The sequence below is a fragment of the Diabrotica undecimpunctata genome, chromosome 2 (assembly GCF_040954645.1).
Source record: "Diabrotica undecimpunctata isolate CICGRU chromosome 2, icDiaUnde3, whole genome shotgun sequence".
Classification (NCBI taxonomy): Eukaryota; Metazoa; Arthropoda; class Insecta; order Coleoptera; family Chrysomelidae; genus Diabrotica; species Diabrotica undecimpunctata.
Window position 1 is genome coordinate 172,949,062 of NC_092804.1, and position 26,549 is coordinate 172,975,610.

At 34.3% G+C, this 26,549-nt stretch overlaps 2 protein-coding genes across 3 annotated transcripts in view; one reads left to right on the forward strand and one right to left on the reverse strand.

Annotated features, from left to right (window-relative positions):
- Positions 1 to 1,077: 1,077 nt before the first annotated feature.
- Positions 1,078 to 26,549, reverse strand: part of LOC140435237 (octopamine receptor beta-2R-like) — a 340,883-nt gene continuing 315,411 nt past the window's right edge. The window contains exons 3-6 of one of the 2 annotated variants that reach the window (XM_072524038.1): positions 24,838 to 24,929; positions 11,634 to 12,484; positions 2,792 to 2,997; positions 1,078 to 1,248 (exon numbers count right to left, since the gene is read on the reverse strand). In XM_072524038.1, coding sequence (XP_072380139.1) covers positions 1,078 to 1,248; positions 2,792 to 2,997; positions 11,634 to 12,477 — 1,221 coding nt within the window. In that variant the 5' untranslated portion in view covers positions 12,478 to 12,484; positions 24,838 to 24,929. Of the gene's footprint in view, positions 1,249 to 2,791; positions 2,998 to 11,633; positions 12,485 to 18,967; positions 19,129 to 24,837; positions 24,930 to 26,549 lie in introns of those variants that run through there. The other variant, XM_072524039.1, reaches the window with a different exon arrangement.
- LOC140433993 (uncharacterized) lies at positions 12,930 to 14,126 on the forward strand. The gene is made up of 2 exons (XM_072521962.1): positions 12,930 to 13,449; positions 13,957 to 14,126. Exons 1-2 carry the CDS (start codon positions 12,930 to 12,932, stop codon positions 14,124 to 14,126), a joined length of 690 nt encoding a protein of 229 aa, XP_072378063.1.

Sequence of the window (26,549 nt, forward strand, 5' to 3'; positions counted from 1 at the left end):
ATATCTAGGACATGTAATGAGAAATCAAGAACGTTACGGCCTTTTCCAGCTGATTCTCCAAGGGAAAGTAAATGGTAAGAGAGGACCGGGAAGAAGACGCATTTCCTGGCTTCAAAATTTACGAAAGTGGTATAACACGACTACCACTGAACTGTTCCGCGCTGCAATAAATAAAGTAAAGATAGCCGTGATGATCTCCAACATCCGGAACGGATAGGCACTTTTCGAAAACTTAAAGGTAACAATATAGCTGTATTACCTCGTATTATTGCATATTTTTAAATTTTTCCTTAAATTACAGAAGTAAAAAAGCAGGATAAAGAGTTCAAAATGTCGTTTTTGAAAAAAAAAAAAAAAACAATAATATAGACAATGCTTTTGTCGTCTTTCCTAACGTAAAAGATGTCGCTTTTATAAGAAATCCAGATGTGGTATTTGTGCTTCCACATCCATTGCCAGCCGCCAACAAGCGACAATGCAACATTTTTAAATTTGGTAAAAAATTTTCGGCACTCGATGTTCGATAAGGAAACTGAAATACCCATGTCTCACTGTGCCTCGTATGAGGTGCACAGTGAGACAGTATTCATGAAAAAAATAAACGCTTGTTCACAATTTGTGTTAAGCTTTTTTTCAGTTTTAATCTATTGTGTTGTTGGCGTAAATAGGCATCTAAACCGTAGTTAAGGAATTATATTTAATTTTTGAAATTTCCGTGTTCTATTTGCTGAAATATGGTTTTTGTCTCACTGTGGACCACCCTCCCCTATGAAAATTATATTCATCAAAATTATCAAACTTTTATTGCTAGTATCTTCCGTCATATTGACTTTACGATCGGTAGTCAAATTATTAAACTCACAAAGAATAAATTACAATCAAATATAAATTGTATAAAAAAATGCGACAAATAATAAATACATCTAACGCATAACTGACCACTTAATTTTGGATAAGCTCAGCTTAAGTCGCACTTTAATATTAAATCTCTATACATTCCTGCCCCTGTCGACACGGTAATCGACACAGAAAATTCACAACAATTTACAACAGTGTATTTTGCATCATAACCTCTTGTCAAATAACTTGAGTTTCTGTTGAAGTACGAAAAGAGTTCATGCGTATTTGAGACGTGACAACACTGTGTTGTTTCCGTGATGGTTGGTATGCCAATCCGTAGGAATTATTGTTCCTTCGACTTGGGCAGAACAGTCCAACGATAGCAAGGTACATTCTGTGGGTGCTGTCCTAAAAGAAAAAATATAGATTATGTAATTTATGTATAGGTATTCAAATATGTTATTTATTTGCCGGATAAATAAATAGAATTTAATGAAAATAGAAAGGAATTTAACATGGAAACTTGGTAGTCTTCATAAAAATTGGCCCATATATCTCTCGATGTTGTGTGGCGTCGTGGCGTGTTACTGTTTATCTGCTGATGGACCAATTCATTGACGAAGATTCCCGAGCCATAAATTTCTCATTATATATATATATATATATATATATATATATATATATATATATATATATATATATATCCAATATATTTCTTTTTAAATACAAAGTTTTATGCTGTCTTTGTATTAATTTTTATTTATAGTCAAATGCATAGCAGATTGTCACGAAATTGGAGAGACACAAAATAGTTGGAAGAGTCCATTTACTCGACGAGGCGAGTCCATACTACATGTAAATATTTCATTTTTTAAATAATATGCGCCTTTGTATGGAAAACGACTTAATATCCAAAGCTGTTTTATTCAGGGTCATACAGGGTCATTAGCACTACAATTTAAAAATAATGTAAATCATACAGGGTGCTCCAAAAAATAGTGGTATATTAAAGTTATATTTTGACGTGACAACGTCTTAAATTAGGTTGTGGCTCGGAGTCACTCATGAAAAAGTGTAACGCCCGCTCACGTCTGTTACGATGAGTCACCGAACGAGAGAGAGGCCCGCCGGACCGGCGAATGCCTTGCGTCTCTCTCCCACTCAAACATGATCGGTCTGCTGTGCGCGCAGCACTAGAGAATTAGGCGCGTTGAATCGGTGCGTGCTTGTGTCTCTGTCTTTCTCGAGCGTTCTTGGCGTTGGAAAACCGAGAAAGCGTCATAATACAAGTTCACACGTGTGGTTAAAGTATCGTCAGCTGTGTCTGTAGTGAAAATGTGGAGTGCTTAGATTCGTCATTTACAACAACTACAACAATAAAGGTAAATAATTGTACACTAATATTTCATTATCGTAAACTATGATTGATTGATTAATTGTTAGATTGACACAAAAGTTGAGAAACTGAGTTTATAGGTTATGTCATACTATTGACAAATGTTGATAGTGTTAAGTAAATTATTAGTTTAAATCACTCTGCAATCAATCGTAATTCAGTCGATTGAGAAGAAACAGCGCGTTTCAACTGCAAACAATTATTGTGCAATTTAATAATATTCATATCAATAAATATTCTACCGAGAAAAAGACGTTGTCACGTAAAATCTTCGCCCGTAAAACCGACTTTACAGGCAACCGATTTTTTCCTTACAAAACACCCTATATTTGATGAACATCAACAACAACAGGTAACACAAAAGAAGGGCAACATATTGGTCCTTATGGATTAGGAGAGAGAAATCAACGAGGAGAAACAGTGAGTCTCTTTGCAGCTGAACATAACATATATATGATACAGAAAAAGTAGCGTGTATCATACCATTATTGACTCATACTTGACATATTATTACTGAACATATTTAATTTAAAGAGCATTAAAATGTATACTTACTTTAATCTCCTTTATCCTGATTGTATAGATAATGGGATTGGCAAACATCTTCATAATAATGAGTGTATTTTCCATTAAACGAACTGACATTACTTCATATTTGTATTCAGTATTAAGTTTTTCTAGAGTGGACCCATTTATAGGACAATCTTCACAGGTGAGAATATAAAATAAAAGTGCGGGTACCCAACCAACGAAACAGGAACCTACAAATAAAATTATTATTTGTACCTACATTAATTTTTTTATTTACTTTATCATTTGAAAATCTAATTTTTGATACTCGATTACATATACAGGCAAAATATCAACAAAAATAGCCAAACACATAAAAAAGAAAGGAATAACACCAGCTTTCAAAACAAACAACAACTTAGGCAAAAATATTAAGAACAACCAGAGCCAAAATAAGAAGCACCTACACAGTGGTGTATACAAACTTAAATGTGGCGACTGCCCAAAAACTTACATCGGTCAAACTGGTAGAAATTTTAATAAACGAATAGCAGAACATAAAAGGGCTTTCAATAATAGAAAAAGAGATTCTACATACGCACGTCACCTTCTAGACCATAATCATTCTTTAATAACAAATTTTAAATTCTTCACATTCAAAATAAAGGCCTTAAGCTATCTTTGTTATAATCTATGCAAACTAACAAATTAAAAAACACAGACATAATTCTGAATAACCAACTTGAGACAAACAGGTCTCCCCTCCTCAGCCTATTTTGTTAAAGACTATAAAGTATAAACGCATACCAAAAATAGATCACTTGAGAAAGGAACTCTGCCGAAACAGCTGTCGTGATAAGATTTTATAATTAATTTTGTGGAAATTTTGAAAACAAAGTTTTCAGTGTTTTATTGTTACATAAAATGAATTTCCATCAAGTAACGGTCGAATGCATCAATTATTTTTATACTCCATTTGCATATTATTGATTTTTTTTACACAGCACAGTTCTTACTCAGGGTAATAAGCTAAACCATTTTTATTGGGTATTTTAGATGATTTGTTAATTTTACCCTACTGATGACTCGTTGTTTGACTACTAATCCTTCTTAGTATTACAGGAACTGCAGGTTCAGATATTGCACCTGTGGTTGAGCCACTTTCTCTTGATAGGATAATATAGTGCTAAGCTAATATTTTGTTGACTACAATAAATTTAACCAGCTCTGCATTGAATATGAATTTGAATTCTCTATTACTTTCAGTAATAATCTTAATACTTTTCTCATTATTGTGTCTCCTTCTTCTCGTGCCACTCCTAGCGGAGATTGGAAATCATCATGCTCACTGCGACTTTGTTAGCAGCGCGCCTAAAAAGTTCAAACTACACATGAACCATTCACGTAGATTACGAAGCCACGATATTTTTCTTCTTCCCACACTTCTTTTGCCCTTAATTTTGCCCTGCATGATATTTCTTAAAAGTTCGTACTTTTCACCTCTCACAATGTGCCCCAAGTATTCCTTTTTTCTAGTTTTTATCTCATTTAGAATTTCGCATCTTTTGTCTAAAGTTTGGAGTACTTGCGTGTTAGTGACGCGGTTCATCCATGATATTCTGAGAATGCGCCTATAGCACCACATCTCGAAAGCTTCGATGTTTTTTGTGGTCAACTGTTTTAGTGTCCAAGCCTCTACTCCATACATCAGGGTAGAAAAGACATAACACCGCAGCATTATTGTGTACAGGCCCCCTAAGTCTATTATTTAGTTATTTTTTCAAAGATTGGAATCCTTGCTTTAAAAAATTCCACAAAATGCTTTTATTATCTTGACAGGTGACTTTAATATTGATTATCTGGATTCCTCACACAGCCATGTTATTACCATTACAAATTTACTTAATAGTTTTAATATAAGAATGCTGGTTATCGATCCAACCAGAAATAACAGCATATTGGATTACATTTGTACTAATCTACATTCAGATCTGGTTGTGTGCAGAGTGATTCTCTATTTTTCATCAGATCATGATCCCATTCTATGTGAATATCCCCTTAAGAATCCACCTTATACAGCCAGATGGGGTAGGATTTTCAGCAAAAGTAATTTTGACAGGAATATCAAATTATGTAATCAGGAAGATTGGAATAATATGTTTTGCTCTCCTGATTTGCTTCATCAATTTCATCACACTCTCATGAAGATTTTCAATTTAGCATTTCAAAAAAGAATTCTTAAATCGAAAAGTAAGAATAGTTGGGTTACTAAAGAAATTAGAATTTACTGCAAAAACTTAAGATCTTTAAATGCGCCGCCATGTTTTTTTTCTGTGTCTACGTACTCATTGACCCCTCCCCTTTCCATTGATACCTTGTATGTTGTTGAACGTTGAGCCGTTTAGACGTTACAAGCTTAGTGTCCCTTTGGCAATGCCGCCATCTTTGTTTTTTGTGTCTACGTATTTATTGCCCCTCCCCTTTCCATCGATACCTTGCACGTTGTTGTACGTTGAGCCGTTTAAACGTTACAAGCTTAGTGTCCTTTTGGCAATGCAGCCATCTTTGTTTTTTTTTTTTGTAAACGTATTCGTTACCCGCTTCCCTTTCCGACGCTACCTTGCAAGTTGTTGTACGTTGAGCCGTTTAGACGTTACAAGCTTAGTGTCTTTGTGGCAATGCCGCCATCTTTGTTTTTTGTGTCTACGTATTTATTGCCCTCCCCTTTCCATGGATACCTTGCACGTTGTTGTACGTTGAGCTGTTTAGACGTTACAAGCTTAATGTTCTTTTGGCAATGCCGCCATCTTTGTTTTTTGTGTTAACGTATTCGTTACCCCTCCACTTTTCATACGAAAAGAAGAAGAATTGACGCTATTTTCACGTTTGAACGATGACAGTTGACATGTCAGTTGCCAGATGACAGTTGACAGAAGCCATCCGCCATATTGTGACGTCACTACATTGGCGCCAGTGACGTCAGAGTCTGTCTGGCGTCTGGCCCAAGCGACCAATACTCTGCTTACATTAAAAAACGTATAATATGCAATGATGAATTTTGAATATATTTCTATATTCCATATATAGGAAGGTTACTAAATTAGCTAAATGTATATCTTTTAAATCTAGAATGGAAAATGCCAATAATAAACAAAATGAATCTTGGCGTATATTTATTAATTTTAAAGCTAAAGTTTCCCAAACTACTGATACAGTCTTATAAACTAGTGAGCTGAATAAATATTACTGCTCGGTAGGTCCATAACTCGCTGGAAAAATTAATTCTTCTGATCCAGCGCATTTTTGTAATGGAATAAATATTGCAAATTCCTTTTATTTTCTTCGTACTAATTCGGCTGAAATAAAAAATATTATACAAGGCATTAAAAATTCTATGACTGCAGACTGGTATGATATCCCATCTAAAGTTTTATACTTTCTTCCTAATAATGTTTTGAGAATTTTAGCGAAGGCAATTAACACATCTTTTTAGCGATTTAGTGATAAAGGGGTCACTTTAGCGATTGTTTAAAATATGCTAAGGTTATTCCTTTGTATAAAGGTGGTGACCGTGATTTATCTGCTAATTATCGTCCTATCTCTTTGTTATCGTCGCTTTTAAAGGTTGTAGAAAAATTGTTAAAAATCCGAATGATGACTTTCTTACAAAAACACAATTTAGTTTCTTCCTTCAAATTCGGTTTCCTGTCATTAAAAAGTACATATATGATGCCATCTTCGAATTCATGGAAACACTATACTTGGACTTAAATAACGATTATGTTGCTGCTGCAGTTTTCTGTCATCTATATTAAGCCTTTGACTGTGTCAATCACAAAATATATCTTAATAAACTAGAAATATGGTTTTAGAGGCACTGCCACAAAGCGGTTGAGTTCGTACTTAGAAGGCAGATGCCAGTCTGTATTAATCAATGAGCGCTACTCTAGTAATATGTTTATTAATTGTGGAGTATCTCACGGCTCTGTCTTGGGTCCTATCTTGTTCTTGATATATTTTAACAACATAACTAACCTCGACATTAATGGCCGGTTTACTATATTTGCAGATGACATCACAATTTTATGGCAAATCAAGGACTCTAAGGTACTGAATAAAAAAAATCTTGTGAGTGGTGCAAAGCTAATGATTTAACATTTAATTTTTCAAAAAACCAAATTAATTTCTTCTAACAATGATCTAAACAACATTACTCTGGGCAATGAAAGCATTTATTTTCTCTTCATCATTTCAGCAGACTTTTTATGCTCCAAAAGAGACCACTCATTTATTTATGCAAGGTCAAATTTGATACATCATGCAGGCCTCTGTTACGGAAACATGGTATCTAGACACTTTCTTGCATGTATATCCTTGAATTAGCGTGCTTCATTTTTAAAAAACATAAAGAGGATATTCGGACAGATTCCCATTATAACACTCGTCTAAATTATGGGATCCCACTTCCAAATCCCTCTTCTACATTAATTAAAAAATCATTTATTTACACTGGTCAGAAATTTTTTAATCACCTACCATTCGATATAAGATCCTCAAGCAATATTTTTGTACTCCAAATAGTAATTAAGAAGTTTTTATTATCTAAATATTACTATAGTATAGAGGAATTTTTTGAGGACAGTTGCCTAAGTTATATATATTTTTTGTTTTTTTTTTATGGAAATTTTATAATTAGTGTTTTAATGTATCTTGTGCCTTGTTTGTACTATACTATGTTGTGTTGTGTATAAATATAAACTTATTTTAAAAACAATAAATTTCTCTCTCTCTCTCTCTCTTCTCTACTATTCATAGAATTATGTTTAAACGCCTCTTTGGCCGTAATCTCTTTAGAAAACGACATCTCATGATATACCGGGTAATATATTTGTGATGTACCGGTTCTGTGATTTACCGTGAAAATAATGTCCACTTATATTCCCGTTCAGTATAAATGTGTTTTATTGGAAATATGAATTAAAGCCGACCCTGGCGGTCTAATGTTGTTTTGACAAAAAACCTGATAAGTGCTGTTTTATTTTGCTGGTGAAATATTGTGCTTCTGGTCGTTATTGTTGTCACTTTCACGTTAGATTGTGGTAGTATAAAATCTCTTATTATTTTTACTCTTAAAATGAATACATTGTCAGGATCGATCCACAGTGTGGACACCTGTTCAATATATGGTCCGGACTTATCGGTTTATCTTATATTTTCTGTTTGTATCTTTCCGCTAAATATTTACACTTTTTTAATACTATTTTTGTTTTATTTTCATATTTGATCCAGGTGATCATCAATGCTCTGAGCTTCGGTATCTTTGATTAATCAATATATAGTTAGTCAAAAATTGATACAAAAACTTAATTAAAGCAGTAGAATACTCCGGAGTAAATGTCAACTCAGACCATAACCCGCTGATAGCTAGAATGCACGTGAAACTCAAAAATATTGTAATACCACCTAAATATAAACCAACGCTTGATTATTCAAAATTAAGAAAAAGAGAAATACATCAAAAAGTGATCCAACAAGTTAACTCAAATCTAACAGAAGTAGGAGAAGAAATCTTAACATCAGAAGATGTCAATGAAAAGTGAAGCAATATTCAAAAGGCATTACTAAAGGCTGTAGAAGAAAATTTTAAGCCTGAAAAGACAAATAAAAAACAGAAGTGGATGACTTCAGAAATTCTAGCATTAAAGGAAGAGAAGAGATAAGCCAAAGGGAGAAATGAGCCAAAATATCAAGAACTACAAAGTAGAATAAAAGTAGAGATAAAAAAGGCCAAAGAAAAGTGGTTAGCCGGTCAATGCATAGAAATAAAAGAGTATGACAGAAAATACGACAGCTTTAATATGCATAAAAAATAAGAGAACTAACAAATACCAAAAATTGAGCACACTATGGAATACTCAAAGATGATAATGGTAAACTCATTGCAGACACCAAAGATAAAATAAGATTTTGGCAAGAATACATAATGAAACTATTCGACGATGATAGAATGACGCAGGAAGAACTACAGGAACAAACAGGACCGAAAATAATAATGTGCGAATTAAAACAGACAATTAGAAATGCAAAGACCGCAAAATCAGTAGGCCCAGATCAGATACCCACTGAGCTAAATAAATGCATTGCTAATTAAATGCATTGACGAAAAAACACTGCAAATACTTTTAGACCTGTTCGAAAAAGTATATAACAGGAGTAATACCCGAAGATTGATTGCTGTCCACGTTTGTAACACTACCAAAGTCAGTACGTGCGACATAATGCTCCCAGTACAGAACAATTTCCTTAATAAGCCACACACTAAGGATATTTCTCAAAATAATACATGGAAGACTATACAAAAAAATAGAAGAAGATATAGATGACACCTAGTTTGGTGTTCTCGTGTTGGTGGTGGAAGTTCTCGCGCAAAGACGACTATATATGAACCAGGATCTCTATGTCTGCTTTATAGATTATCAAAAGGCTCTTGATAGAGTACAATATCAGAAACTTGTAAAACTGTTAAAAGAAAAGAATGTGGAAAGTCGAGATATACGGGTTATTGTCAATCTGCACTGGAATCAAAAAGCAAAGGTTAGAATCGAAAATGTCGATACAGAAACTATAGTAATCAAAAGAGGTATTAGATAGAGTTGCGTGCTGTCCCCATTGTTATTAAATCTGTACAGCAAAGCTATTTTTAAGGAAGCAATATCACAGGAACAACAGGGTATACCAATAAACGGAAAAATCTCGAACAACATGATTCCCAGACGACACCGCTGTTTTTGCAGACAGTCTAGAAGTACTGCAATGCTTAGTAAATAGATTAAATCAAGTCAGTATAAAATATGGACTACAAATAAACGTTAAGAAAACCAAGTGCATGATTATTTCTAAGCAACATACAGTAAGAAGGCTAGATATAGAGTAGAAAGAGTGAATAACTACAAATATCTGGAAACCTGGGTAAATGAAAACAATGACCAAGGTAGAGAAATAAGAGCACGCATTGAAATTGCAAAACATGAGCCTTAAGTTGCTATGTCTTCTCGACTTTGTTGTATGTTTTGGAAAGCTGGATACTAAAAGTGGATATTATAAAGAAGTTGGAATCATTATTTTAAGATATGGTGCTATAGAAGGATTTTGAAAATATCATCGACGCAACGAGTTACAAATGCAGAAGTGTTAAGAAGTGTTAAGAAGGATTGCGAGATCATAAAGCACATCAAAACAAGAACGCTAGAATATTTAGGCCACATTACCAGATGTGCAAAATATGAGATATTTCGCTTATAATGCAAAGTAAAATCAAGGGTAAAAGATCCATAGGAAGACGAAGAATTTCCTGGCTAAGAAACTTAAGAGAGTGGTATAGTTGCAGCTCAGTAGATCTTTTTAAAGCAGCCACCAATAAGGTACGGATAGCTGTTATGAGAGCCAACATCCCATAGGAGAACGAACTTCAAAAAGAAGAAGACTGATTCTAATCTTTATTTGATTTTATTAATATTTTTGTGGTGATTTCCATTTGTATAATCTGCGAGCTAGTAGTTTAAACCAAATATTTATAACAATCAACTCCAGATAGAATAAGCAGATCAGTAACCGATATCGGATAAAGGAAAAGGGTTGGGCGACAGGCTAGTAATCTATCCCCGAAAAAGAACCATTACTACGAAACCCAAAAACAAGCTCGGGATATTGGCAACGAAACATGGATTACCCTTTTGGGACTTGAACGTTAGAACTTTAAATAGACCTGGAGCACATTGCTCAGTAAATTGAAAAGATACAAGATTAGTATGGTAGCAATTCACAAAACAAGATGACTATTGAAGGATAGCCGGGTCACGAAAACACACCATCTTGTCAAGTTATTCAGATACAGAAAATAAAAAATATGAAGTTTTATAAGTTCTCATTTATTTTTTATAATTTACTTATCTTATTTCGCTTATTCCGAAGAAATCAATATTTAACCTGTTCATTTCTTAAAAGCTGCTGTGGATATTTTTTTGCCTTAAACTATTGGTTAATTGGATTATTTTTAGGTTTTTCTCTTTTTGGGTGGGACCTAGCTCTTCGCGGAAATTCTTAGCACCCTCTGACCATACCGTGTATACGTCAGACATCTCCGCATATAGAGGGTCACATGTATGATTGTACTTTTGTACTTTGCTTAGTCATTGTTCTTGGGAGATAGTGAAGTAGTTTTCCCTTACTTTCTTTACCGCACTTTTAGAGCCCGGTAAATCCACATTTGATGACCGCCTATAAATGTGTAATATTTAGTCTCCAGTCTTGAGATAATATTGACATAGGTGATGCTCTATGCCATATGCTCAGGTAGTCCACAAATGCTTCATCATCATTCTGCCTTCTGCATCCAAAGTTAAACATAGGCTTCCTCTAATTTCTCCAGTTATGTCGGTATTCAGCTTCCTGTGGTCTACCTCTACTTTTTCTGTCAGCTCGTGGTCTTCACACTGTAATTTTTTGTGTCCACCGCTCGTCACTCATTCTAGCCAAAACGCCCACCCAGTTCCAATTCAGCCGTTCTATAAGCTCTATGACATCTGTGATGTCATTGATGTCACACGAATGCTTATTTATATGTTAGTCACATCTATCCTACATAATTGCAGGACATTTTCCTATTAGTAATTGGAATGCGCAGTGTCGAGATAAAGGTTTTACGCGAAAAACAGAAGAGCTCCCATTTAATATAGAGCTCCTTTTTCATGCAAACTGGGACGGATACAAATCAAGCATTGAGTTTTGGATCAATGTAACTTATATCAGTAAATTGCTGTATTAAAAAAAGCATTAGTTGTTTAATTTAATTAATTCGTTAAAAAGGTATAAAGATATTATTACTTACCTAATATAAATAGCGTGGTATATACAGCTTTGATATTTCCTTGCAGCCTTGCTTGTTCTCGTATGGCCTTTTGACTGGTATTATTAGGTTGGATACTCCGTCCTCTTGATTTAGAACTTCCAGATCTAGATACTGCTTTCCATTTATTTTGCTGGTTTCGTACTGTGATTAAGATGTGCGTGTAGCAGGTAACCATTAGTAATATGGGGAAAAAGTACAAAACGCTGTAGCTTAATCTGACAGCAAATGTAGAAAATATTTGGATGTTGCAGGTGTTGTCGTGTATACTTTGTATTAGCTTACCGTTGTTTTCTAGTGTTGATAGTGCAACTAACAAGATTACAGGACATATCCAAAGGAACGCTATTACAACGGTAACCTTTCTCTTGGTGACAATCACATTGTAATGGAGAGGTTTCATTATGCCAATATAATGATTGAAGCTTAACGCCAAAAGATGCAATACAGTAATAACAATCCCGCTTAAGCGAATAAGCTCAACAATACAAGGAAACACTCCTAAATATGAAAAACTAATTTTCTCCATAAGCAAAAGAAGACCAGTCATGCTGGAACTCAAAGCGTCAGCTACGGCTAGGCTCAAGCTGATCTTTAGATTTGGGGTCATGGGATTTCTGATCCAATAAACACTAACAATGACTAAAGTATTTACACACATAGCTAAAAGACAGCACACTAATAGAAAGGAAACGCATATCTCAACGACGTTTTCATAAAGTACATCACTGTCTTCATTTGTGACAGTAGCGTTAAAATCATACAACGTGTCATTGGCTACATCTGTGATGTTTGATGGAATGATTGTAGTGAAGTTACTGCTCATTTTTATCCTGTAAAAGAAATACACCAATTATATTCTGCGATAGACCTTTTTCATAATTGTATTATGTAAACATACAAAACTAGTGTAGAAACGTAAAACTGGCATATAATATAAACTGTTTTGTTGTACGGTTGTCATTTGTATAAGCCTGATGGAAGGTGTAATAAATATGTTATATACTTGGCAACACAGGTAGGCAACACCGCTCACGGACACAAGGGAATGAAGTTAGTCAGTTATTGGGCAATAAAGGTTAATGATATAAAACCACGTTGTATTATTAATTATTACCTTATTTAAGTAAGAAATACCAAATACAGAACAATTGGCGACGAGGATGGGATACATATGATGGTAATAACAACTACTACAGAGATTATTACGACTACTACCATTGCTACTTCAACTTCAAGTACAGTTATTTACATTATTATTATACTACATCCCCAATTATGTTTACACAAGTATCTACATTTCAATTTTCCGTTGAATCTTTCAACCAGTCTGCCACCAAATGGTCCAGGTGGGTAAAGAGGCTGGAAGGTGCTTACAAGGTATTTAAAATTCCAGACGAAATGAGATTACCTTATCTACTACACTACATGGGTTCTGAGGCCTACGACACCCTATGCGACAAGTTAGCCCCAGAAGTCCCGGAAGACAAGTCATACGACGACATTGTCAATTTAATGGATAATTTTTACAACCCTGCACCCCTGGAAATTGCAGAAATCTTCAGATTCCAATCAAAAAGGCAAGCCGAAGGAGAAACAATACAAGAATACCTTCATTCACTACAAAAGTTGTCAATTAACTGCAATTTCTCTACATATCTTAAAAGTGCTATAAGAAACCAATTTGTTTTTGGCCTACGATCGAAAAGAACACAAGCTAGACTTCTAGAATCAAAAGGACTGGACCTAGATAGAGCCGTTGAGATTGCCACAAGCATGGAGGCATCAGAAAAGGACAGTAACCAATTTTTTCATAATCAAAATTATAATAATTCTAGTGTCAATATATTAAATACAAAAGCAAGGAGTGCAAATAATAATAGGATGCAATTTCAGAATGACTCTGCTGCAAATTCTTCAAACACAAATAGTAATGTATGTTATAGATGTGGAGATCCTTCACATTTAGCAAATTCTTGTTCAAAAAAACATTTAACTTGTAATTTTTGTAAAAAAGTTGGACACATTCAAAAAGTTTGTTTAAAATCAAAAAATGTTAGGTCTAACCAAGTAACTTCAGTTTGCTCAGTTCAAGAAATTTTTAAGATTAGTACTGTAAATTCAAAAGACAAATTTTTTATAAACTTAAGAGTAAACAACAATATTTTAAAATATGAAATTGATTCAGGTGCTGCTGTTACCATTGTAAACAAAAATGTATTTGACACATATTTTTCTACACTACAATTACAGAAATCTGATGTAAAATTAACTACATACTGTAAAAATCATTTAAATGTTTTAGGGTTAACTCCAGTGGAGGTTGAGCACCAGGGAATAAGGCAAATGTTAAAGTTGTACGTGGTGGATGGTGAGGGTCAATCACTAGTTGGAAGAGAATGGATACGTGCCCTTGGAACTGTGCCATGCACAGTGAAGAGAAAGACAGAGAACTTGAATTGTGCAAGTTACTAATGCAGTATCGTAGAACACCTCACACAGTAACTGGCAAAAGCCCGTCTGAACGTATGCTAGGAAGGCAGATTAGAAATAGATTAGATTTACTTAAACCTTTTACTCATGACAAAAATGCTTACACAGACCAGAGTCTTAGAAATGTTGCTATAGATACCAGAGTCTCAGTGCGAGATTACTTTAATGCCAAATGGCAATTTGGCAAGGTTATACTAAGGTTAGGATTATTACATTATTTAGTTGAGTTAGATGATGGTAGGACGTGGAGACGTCATATTGACCAAATGAGAGTAATTGGGCAGGATACACCTATAGAATATAACCCAACTTGTTTCATTCCTGATACAGTTACACATAGTATAGTTCCAAGGGAGGTATCTGTCCCTGAACCCAATTCCGTTTCACCACCTACAAATGTACAAAAACTTCTAAATGATACAATAAAGCCAACAGTACCTGAGGCTCACACTGAAGCTGAACCAGTGTTAAGACGTTCAAGTAGAGTATGTAAACCTGTTCAGAGGATGAATTTGTAAGTACATCTTTATTTCAATCTGTATTTATGAATTTTGGTCAAGAGAGGAGGTGTTATATACTTGGCAACACAGGTAGGCAACACCGCTCACGGACACAAGGGAATGAAGTTAGTCAGTTATTGGGCAATAAAGGTTAATGATATAAAACCACGTTGTATTATTAATTATGACCTTATTTAAGTAAGAAATACCAAATACACAACAAAATAAAACAATACTATATTGAGTAATTGTATAAGCAACAAGTATATTAACGTAATATGCCAGTAACCTAACTTAACAACCTTGTCTAATCTAATAATCTGTCCCTGTCACCTCTTGTCATACCATCTTGTTACCAACATGAATAATATGATTGTCACTTAACTGGGTATCATACACCATTTGAATTATTTGTAGTGTTTTAAAACTTATCTCAACTAAAAAATTGAACGACGTTAAGGTAACGGATTTTCTAACGAGCTATAAGTCATATCGAGGCGGAACACAAGTTTACGTCTAGATACGCAAATAATGTCTACTGCATATAATGCAAATTAAAAACAGCTAAAGCAATAAATATTAATATCTAAAAATCTTGCTCATCCTGTGACAAAAACGCTATTAAGCTTTCTAAGCAAGAAAGATCTTATCAATTCGAGAAACGCAATAAGCTAGCCTGTCAGGGTACTCAATTTTTCGAATCGTTTCACGACTGCATACAGTGCAGACAACTGTAAACAACTAATTAGAACTGTCAAGAAAATGCAGCGCTCTTTCCGTTTTATTCTTCACTTTCTAGCTATCTTTGACAACCAAATAATTTAGAAAATTAAATTTAACGCAATAAAATCCAAAAGCGTTTCATTTTATTTTGCTCTGTTGTCAATTAGCTAACTAGATTTTGTTGCCAGATTTTGTTTGGCTTTTATATAGCTAAATATACCGGCGGTTGTGCAATACACTATATTCAATTGATAGAGTTTTTGTTAATTGATGACATAGAGAGCTGACAGAGAGCCCTTGTTAATAATTGCTGAGTTTGGATATTGGAACATGATCTCTCACAGTGCTTAGTCGACGAGATACAGGAAATTACGTTTTAAATCAAAATTTTAAATTTGTTAGACATATAAACAGTTTACTATATTTCAGTTTATTTATTTAACAATATTATATAAGCACGTTCAATTGAAGTATGTATTCATAAAGCAATCATTTTTGTTTTGGCTGTAGGATTACTTATTATTTGAGTACCAAACGGCCGAGATAGAAGTACCCCCGCCAAGCCTGGAAGAAATTATCACGGCGATAGAAAACCTAAAAAATGACAAATCCCCGGGACTAGACAATATTGATGCAGAACTGATTAAAAAAGGAGGGCATGAACTTAGAACTAAAATACACCAATTAATGAAAGAAGCCAGGGAACAAGAAATAATGCCAAAAGAATGGAGTGGCTGTATTATCGTGCCAATACATAAAAAAGGCAGAAAGGATACATGTGGCAACTACAGGGGAATCTCACAGGGGAATATTAGCTTCAGTTGTACTAAAACGATTACTGCCATATACAGAGGAAATTATTGGCGATTACCAATGCGGCTTTAGGCCTGGAAGATCAACAATCGACCAAATATTTACTATCAGACAAATGCTAGAAAAGTATTGGGAATATAATAAAGAAGTACACCAGATCTTCATATATTTCAAACAAGCATATGATTCCATAGATCGCTTAAAACTGTGGAGTGCAATGATGAAGTTAGGCGTACCAAAGAAGCTGACCATGATTGCGCGAATGTGTGTCAACAATTCCTTTGAACAAATTAGAATAGGAGGCAAAACTTCAAAGGCTTTCGGCATAAGCACCGGACTCAGACAGAGAGACCCGCTGTCCCCATTACTATTTAACCTAGCATTGGAATATGCAATGCGAAAAATCTATACCAGAGTCAAACCAGACATAACTGCCAGAGGAGCAAAGATTATTCTCGCATTTGCAGATGATGTAGATGCAGTAGCACAGACAACACTGGAAGTTAAGGATATATAATATCGAACTTTGAAGAAGCAACACTAAGCGTAGGCCTGAAAATAAACGAAGAAAAAACTAAATACATGGTCGTATCAAAAAAGGAACGACAGCGAATAAGACAAAACATTACCATAAACGATCATAATTTTGAGGTGGTCAAAGAATTCAAATACCTAGGAGCAACAATTACCAGTGAAAACACAGGAGAACGGGAGGTTGAAATACGAATACTGGCGGGGAATAAATCATTCTTTGCCATTCAACATCTAATGAGGTCAAAGCTTCTCTCAAGGCGTGCCAAAATCCAAATGTACAAAACCATAATACGACCAGCAGTGACATATGGAACTGAAACATGGACATTGAGAAAGAAAGAAATCAATAAGCTATTAGTATGGGAACGCAAAATCCTGCTAATTATATATGGTCCTTGCAGGGACAGCGTGACAAATGAATGGAGGAGCAGATACAACAATGAAATAGAGACTCTCTTCGGGAAAGGAAACATCGTAAGATACATAAAAGCAAATAGATTAAGATGGGCAGGCCACGTGGTACGGAGTGATGACGACAGACTGATTAGCAATGTGTTTTGGGAAAGACCAGATGGTAAAAGATCGACAGGAAGGCCTAGAAAAAGGTGGAAAGACGCAGTCAGGGAAGACCTGGAGAAGATGGAAGTAAGGCCATGGAAAATAATAGCACAGAATCGGAATCAATGGAATCAATGGAAGGCAATAGTAAACGCGGCAAAAACTCACGAAGAGTTGTAAAAGCCAATGATGATGATGATGATGTAGGATTAGTCCATGCAGCCAGAAACGAAGTAAGTATTAAGTCTAGCTTTTTTTGCTTTTAGTTGTTAGTGTAAAGCTGTTTTCGCTTGCAAGGCTAATTTGTTATGACTATAACCAACATTTTTTAATATAACCAGCAAAAAAAGACATCTACGATTACGGTTACGATTACAATTTTAGATTAAAATATGAAAACTAAAATCAAATCTATAAAACATATAGTTTCTTGCATTTGAGAGCGCAACGTTTTTATTTTGGCTTTGTAAGCATGGATATATGCGGAGTTAATATGTAGACTATTTAAAATTTAACAAGAATCAGAAAAAATTATTGAGTAGTAGATGTAGTATTTGCATTTTCCTTAATATATATTTTAAAATCCCCTCGTATATGTATTAAATTGAAATCCCCTCATATATGTACTAAAATAATGAAAAATGTTTTCCATGTTTCTCTGTTCCATTCGTACGTAATAAAACACCGAAATCGTTCAAATTCTTCTTAGCGTCGCCAAGTAGATATAAACACATTTTTAGAGTTTGTTTATATTTTACAGATGTGTTTTTCCTTGGTATTTTCTTTGATCGAAACCGCTTTTAGGATATTCTGCGTTTCAAATAAATATTCCAGTTTATATGTTTTGTTTATGCTAAGTTAAGCGAATGAATTTAAAAGATTATTAGATCACTCTCTTTTGGTTCGCTGTCAGAGGCACTATCCGATTCTACAAACCAAGAGTTATCAGAACTGAGACCTGAGACGTGAGACCTCGGAAGCCTTAGACTTTAGAAAGGGGTCCAGAGACCCGAACTCTAACAAAAAGTAATGAAAACATGTTAGGATGTTTCAAAAGATGAGTACTAACGCGAATATGTGGAGCAGTGAACGATACTGGACTATGAAGAAGACGATACAACTTCGAACTTTACAGAATATAACAGGGACCAGAAATCGTAAAACATATTAAGATGGGATGTCTGAGGTGGATAAGGCATGTAATGCGGATGGAACAAAATAACCCAGCTAGAAAAACGCTTCTTGATAGACTCATTGGTTAGAGAATAAGAGGAAGACCAGAATAAGGTTCCTTGATAACATCAATGAAGACATAAGAAATATGGCAATACGTGTTTGGCGAAGAAAAGCGATGGAAGGGACGACTAGAGAGAAATTCCTGAAGAGGCCAGGACCCACGTAGGGTTTTCAGCTGCCAGAATGATGATGATGTATTATTTCCCCACCTACTACTTGCTATCATATAACATTAGATAATTTTTTTTAATATAATTAAGCTTGGTATGAAAGAACATATTGGTCACTCAAAAAAGTGTATATTTAAAAAAGTTTTTCTATCTGTACGTATTTATTTATATCTGTAACTGTTAATGAAACTCTTCAAAGCTTTATGTTCGATCAAAATTCATCAATTAAGGTGACAGCCTAGCTACGTTACTTAATTAATAAATTGATTCAACAAATAACCTTACTTACAAATAAAGAGTTTTTATCCATTAGGGCACATATTTTTACTACAAATAGTCGGGAATTACACAATAATTATTCCATTACACTGTGCTTAATTAACACTAGAACAAGTTACTCATATTGTAAAATTTAAATTTGGTTTGTGTAAAACTTTCATGGTGTATCTGTTAACGCTTAATTTACACTGTGTTGTAGATAGTTTCGAGAGCACATACGCGGTATTTACAGTTTGTGTTTACAAAATAATAAAACAATAAAAATAACTGGTAACAGGGGCATAAACGAATAAATTGCTAATAATTTATATGATCAATAACCGTAATTAAAAGGTGTTTTGTCTTTTAATTTAATATTTTGCGATAAATATTTTTAATAAAGGTTCGAAAACTATCAATAGAACTGGAAATTAAGTCATAGTTTTACTTTATCATATAAAAGTCTGATTTTAACAGCATAACACACATGATGCATATATGAGTAGTATATACTATCGCATATCCTAGACAAAAAGCTACATCATCATCATCAGTGGCGTTACAGCTCTTTATGAGCCAAAGCCTTCTTCAGAACAATCCTCCATTCGCCCCTGTCTCTGGCAACTCTTCTCCATGCTCTAATTCCGATAGACTTCAAATCATTTTCTAGGTTGTCTTGGTACCTAAGTCTCGGTCTTCCTCTTCTTCGTTGTCCGATCGGCCCTCTTCGGTCAAAAACTTTTCTGACTATGGCATCTTTCTCTCGTCTGATTACATGACCTATCCATCTGAGGCGTGCTACCTTAATGAATTTTACAACGTCAGGTTCTCCAAACCTTCTATACAACTAAAAATTGTAACACCTGCGCCACAAACCTTGTTCTTTTATGCCTCCATATATTCGTCTTAGTATTTTTCGCTCAAAACGTTTGAGCAATTCTTGGTCATTCTGTGTTAGTGTCCAAGTTTCTGAACCATATGTTAGCACTGGTCTTATTAGTGTTTTGTATACAGTCAGTTTAATTTTTCTAGGCATTTTTGAGGCCATCTGTCTTCTTAAGCCATAGTAACACTTATTGGCGAGCACTATTCTTCTTTTTATTTCTTCACTGACGTTGTTATCTTTGGTTAGCAGCGACCCTAAGTATATGAAGGTGTCAACACCTTCCAGTTCTAGGTCATCAATTATTATTCGTGCTACACACATAAAAAGCTACACAAATAAAATTCAACAATCTTTTAGAGTCTCTGAACCATATGTTAGGACTGGGCTTATTATTGTTTTGTAGAATTTTATTACGGGTAGCGGGTAGACACTTTTCTACGATCCTGGTGGAAAATAGGTCTACTTCAGGGAAGCGTCCCTGACAACGCGAGCCATGCTTTGCTCTCAATTCCTTACTGAGGGAAATCATGTCCCATTCCTTTATCCTTTCAAAATCTAGTTTCCTACTTCCTGTCCCTCCCTGGTGAAGGGCAGCAGCGATCATCAGTACTAGTTCAAGGCGCAGTGGAAATGATCCTGGACCACCTTGAAACTGGATTACCTCAAGCATGACTGGAGCAGTTTAAATGGTTGTAGTTCTGCGATGGGAAGGCAACGGGAAAACCAACCCATTATATTTTTCACAAATCTAAATGGCAAACGAGAAAAAGAAAATGGTCCGGGGCACCCCTTAAATAAGAGGGTGCGAAGAATCCCCCCCCCCCAAAAACTTTAGTATTTTCAAAGACACCAATAAACGTACATATGTATGCCAAGGGTCAAATAATAGAACAGTTAAATTCCATAAAATATTTGGGGGCAAATATTAATAGTCAGTGTAATCAAAAAAAAAAAAAAATCCTATCAAGAATCGGACAAGCAAGAAAAGCATTCATCATGAGCACAACACCATTTTTTACAAGATCATACCTTAATCTGCAGCTTAGAATCCGAATGATCAGATGTTACGTTTTTTCTATCTTACTGTATTGCTGTGACAGTTAGATAATGGACTCTGAAATAGAAAATAGAATAGATGCCTTTGAGATGTATATATACAGACGAATGTTGAGAATTCCATGGGTACAAAGAGTTACTAATGTTGAGGTACTTCGTCGCATGTGTAAACAAAAAGAATTACTAAGAATAATTAAAGAGAGGAAAGTGCAATACTTGAGTCATGTGTTGAGAGGCCAAAGATACGAATTACTTCAGTTTATAATGGGAGGAAAAATACAGAGCAAAAGATCAGAAAGAAGACGCCAAAACTCGTGGCTGAAAGACACGAGGAGATGGTTCGACGGCTCATCCGCAGAAATCTTTCGCGCAGCAGTTTCCAAAACTACAATTGCCATTTGGATCGCCAACCTTCGAAAGGAGACTGAACCATGAGAAAAGTTTTATTTTTGTATTTCTTGATATAATTGTGGATTTAAGGAGGAGATTGAGCCCAAAATAGCATCTGTTGATCGTCGAAATTCTGCGGTTTATCTCTGCGGTAGTCTTATTTTCAGTGTTCCTATTTCAGTTTTTAAGGAGCAATCCCACATATACAAATTTGTTAACTGCTTCAATGACGTCGTTTTTTATAATAAGTGGTCGTAGGATTTGTGGTTGCGTGCTTATTTTTATATACTTAATTTTGTTGGTGTTAATTAAAAAACCCATTTTTGTAGCTGATTCTTTTAATGCTACATACGCCTCTCGTACAGCGTTTTCCGTTCTCCCAACAATATTGATATCATCAGCATAGGCCAGGATTTGCACTGATTTATTATATATTGAAGTAGTAATTGTGATTTGTCACATACATTATACTTTTTCCAGAGCTAGATTGAATAGTAGACATGAGAGAAGATCTTCCTGGCGCAGCCCGTTATTTGCTTTAAAAGGTTCAGACAGTTCCCCCTGAATTCGTACTCTTTATTTAACTTTTTCAAGAGTTAGTTTTGTTAAATTTTATAACTGATTTGTTATACCTAGCTCTTTTATTATTGTGAACATTTTTCTTCTATCCACAGAGTCGTAGGCTGCTTTGTAGTCTATAAATATGTGATGAGTATCAATGCCATATTCCAGTGTTTTTCCAAAATTTGTTTCAGGGTTGCCATCTGATGAATCGTCGATTTACCACCTCTGAAACCAGTTTATTATTTTTCTACTATTCGTTCTGCATATGGTGCCATACGGTGACATCAACATCAACTTTAATAACCAAAACGTAAACAATCTAATGCTTTCAGAGGGTCTTAATTTTTCTGTAACCAGTCAATCAGTATCAAAACTCGAATCTAGTAGTATCAACAATTTATGTAATATAAAAAGTGACAAAAGGAAAAGAAAATAAAGATATGAAAGCAATCAGGAGAGTAAGACTGGAATGTACAACCTTTAGTAAAATTAAATACATCCTAACGTAAAGTAAAATACATCTCCAACGTTTGGGAGCTACTGTCCCATTGATGTGCATTGCGAATAATACTAAGCGCAACTCCCCCCTAAAAAAATGTTTAACAACATAAAAATTACTTAAAGACCAATGGAGAGCAAATGGTAGAAGTAATTATAGAAGGCACACCTCTTTGACGGATGTGTATTATCTGGTGACCAGAAACCCCTACCAGTGTGACACTGATATGTTTTCTCTTTCTATAGTGTTTTTTAGTTAATCCCACTCTTTAGGACTTTTAAAAGTCCACACTACGACCAGTAGACAAGGAGTTAGCTTAATTTGTTTTAAATTATAGTAGAGGTTGTCGTTCAGCTCGAGAATGGCTGGTTGGATCGTGGCGTTGAGGAAACCACTTAACATACAGGACTTCATCAGTGTTACAATCTCAAATTAAAAAAAAAATATATGTACATAGATTATTTACGTGCAACTTTTCTTTGCCATACGGAACAAAGTAGGCTTTCAACGGGTAAGGCCTAGTGGATAGCTTGCAAGACCGCAATGTTAATATAATCACCACTACGGATAAAGTTATTAACATTACTTCAGATTCCCCATCTTACTTCTCATTACCATTTTACTGTCCAACACTCTCCGAATCAATCAAAAACACTATCCTAAATTCTGTTGAAAATATTAAGATTTCCTTTAAAGTTAACAATAAATTGAGTAGATCATTATGCAATAGTAAGGACTCTATTGACTTCAGCAAACGCAGTGGAGTTTATAAACTTTAATGTTCTGACTGTGATGCCACTTATATTGGTAGAACTTGTAGATCTCTAGTAACCAGGGCCATGGAACATTCTAAGTTAGAGAACACTTCTTCTTTTTCCCATCATCTCAAATATCACAATCACACAATCAAGGTACCAGATGATATTTCTCTTCTTCATAACATCCCAGGTAGAGATTATCTCAAACTTGACCTTTTTGAGGATTTGGAAATAGTCAAGGAAAAGAAAAACAGTCCCAATTATGTCAATCGTCACACCAGCATCAACAGAGACTTTGTTCCACTTCATCGACAATTATTCTCCTGATCTAACTTTCCTTCTGTTAACTACACATCCAGTTTTACTTACTTCTACATTTCTTTCTATTTTCCCATAGCTTAATATCACCTTATATAATCCGCCATACTTAACTCTATTCTTGTCACCATTAATACACTAACATCTCCATTTTCCAATATCCAATTTCCCATCCTCTCCAATAACTACCATCTAACTAATCACACAGGTTTTCTTATAAATACTCACTTTACATCTATTAATCTCTTATCACAATCAGTTTCAGTATCCCCAGCTTACATCTTTACATTCATCTCCTACTTCCTTTTCTTTCTTTTTCTTTTATTTCTTTTTACCAACTTTTATCTATACTTACTTCATACAAGTAAACAATTAGGTAATACCATTCTTTTTATCGCCTTTAAAATGATTTATTAATTTCAACTACCTAACTTAAATTTTGCCTTACCCTGGTATACCAAATTTATTTTACATCACAGTCACTCATTGTTTTACATTCTACCACCTTGTTAAAATACCAAAAATTGCTATTGATCCTACTACACACAAAACACAATTCTTCACTAAAAACTGCCTATTCACAAACTTAAGCACAATGACTTTTGCTCCTACTATATCATTCCACTTGAGATTGACGGGTACTAACTGATTTTTCATACCATCTTTCTATCAGTTAGCCCAAGACTCCAGAACAGATCAGAGGTAATGTAAGTCGATAAAACCTCACCAGCTACAGGGGGTCATGTAAGATGCCCCCATTTTCAGTTTTTAATAATCCACAATTTAACAGTCTATTGCATTTACCTTGATAAATACCATGAGGATTATATTTTAATACGGATGTCCTTCCACTGTTTTTTATGTGGCCATACAATGTTTTTAACAACTTTTTATGTAAGTAGTAAAAAACCAACGTGTTATTTCTATATATTTAAATTTTAACTTACTTGTTTTTTAATATTGGTATTTTTACTCTCTCTTTTAGTAAACTGATGATGGAATGATTTAATTCCGAAAAGATCTTCTTTAAAATAAAAAAAATTTAAGCTTTTAATAAGCATTTTTTATACCTTAATACACACGAACACCACGTGCTTTGTATTCAACAGGTATACTAGCCACTCCTGGATATCTCCACTTCATGGTTTGTTCCAGTTTCACGTTTAATTAATAATAGAATATATTGTCAACAAGTATTGAACATATATGCAAACTACTTTGGACAATAAATAAACATCATCCTTGTGAATATTTCCCCAAAGAAATTTTAAAACTTTGAAATAGATTGTACTAGAGAAAAAGAAAAGGAAGTTTACCACTACCCAAAAAACTTTATGGGCAACATAAAGTGTACCCAATATGAAAAAATTTTTTGTTTGTTTTGATAGCATGTCTATTAGTTAATTAAACAATATGTATGAGTTTCTTACCCGTATTTAAATGTCGCTTCGTCAAAGTATTTTTTCTCACATGTCACTGGCCCAAATCAAAAAAAGTTAATATTTACATCTGGCATACATATCTGAAATAAAAAGACAAAAAGTTAGTTACATTGATTTTTCACGAACTGCTTCAGGCGATTTTAAATAGAAAAGTTTAGGGCAATAGGGGACAACGAAAGATACCAATCTCTTGGCTTCAAAATCTAAAAACCTATTTATTCTGACAATAACAAAACTGTTTCGTTCAGCATTCAATAAAGTACTAATTACAATGATGGTTATTACTTTTAGGAAAGTAGCTACACTGAGACCTATAAGATCTATTATATCCATTTTTTTGAATTCTCTGACAATTTCTTGAGAAAAATTCACACTGTCGTATTCCTATAAAAAATTTAAGTACAAGTCTACAAGATTTATGTTCGGTAAATCCTTTTCTTGTATCTTGTATCATTTCTTGTAATTTTTCCAAATGTTTGGATTTTTTATAATCTAGGTATACTTGTAAACTATTCCTAGATACGTGAAAAGTACTTTCACCAAATCTAATCTTCAGAGCTTATCGCCTATTAAAAAAAAATTAAAGTGTTTGTCCTTGTGTAGTGTAGTGTGATGTACAATTTTATGTTTATGGCATTCTATAATTGTTGGATAGGTCAAAATTGACGAAATGCCCCTGAAGATGCTCCAGGAAGCGAAAGTACTTGGGCAAGATTTAATTAATAAAACTGTGCTCGATATCTGCCTTTTATTTGATCGAAATAAGAAAAGTATTAAGCTTCTTAATAAAGATATGAAATGAATAATATCTCCTCCAAAGCAACAAAAATGTGAGTAATAAGAGAACTAGTCTTCTTAATATTTCTGTACGATGTCGAAACTTGGACTTTTCGGTCACAAGAGTGCTCCAAATACCGTCGACTATTAAAACAAGATTTTATACAACCTGTATATAACGAATCCTTCTGTTCCTTGGGTAAGTTATGTGCAAGAACAAAAATAATGTAGACAGGCTAATTGCCTGTGAAAACACTCCATGAAGTATAAAAATAGGAGACAAAAGTCCGACAATAACCGGTCTTCATTTTGCGAAACACATAAGGCAGCTGAAGATAGAAACCGATAAAAACGTCTATTTGACTGTATTATGGAAAATTACGATCTTCAGTAATGAGGTAACTAAAGAGATAGGACGTTTTTGTTACTTTAGAAACATGGGCAAAAAATACGTCAAAACTATAGATTTTTAATAAACTGGTACTTTAGTTGTCAGGAAAACCATGTCAAAATATTTATATACCAGATTCTCATATTTCCAATAAATATTTTTAACATGGAAGTACATTTACGCACCTACCTCAAACAAATATTTGCGATTAATGTAATTATTTGGAATGAATGTGATAACGGTATTGGTATTACGTATATGAATTTATAAACAAACACATTAGTCCCTTTAAATTAAGCTCTTAGCGATAAAAAAAAAGCAAAACCATTGTTATTTATCGCATTATACTACTACTCGTATACTAAATATTTCTTAGATGTTCACAAGCTATAAACAAGGGTACATGACGTCATTGTATACTGCCAAGGAAAATCCACAGCTGCAACGTCCGATTTCCTTACTACATGATCCGAGAAAACTTACTTCAAGTTCGCTTTAAATAAATGCAAAATAATTTAATTCACCAGGAGAT

What these genes read in the sequence shown, in the direction of transcription:
- LOC140433993 (XM_072521962.1), top strand. Translation starts at nt 12,930, where the DNA reads ATGTTTACACAAGTATCTACATTTCAATTTTCCGTTGAATCTTTCAAC. An exon ending in GGAGGCATCAGAAAAGGACA is followed by an intron (nt 13,450 to 13,956) that starts GTAACCAATTTT and finishes TAAATGTTTTAG; the next exon opens with GGTTAACTCCAGTGGAGGTT.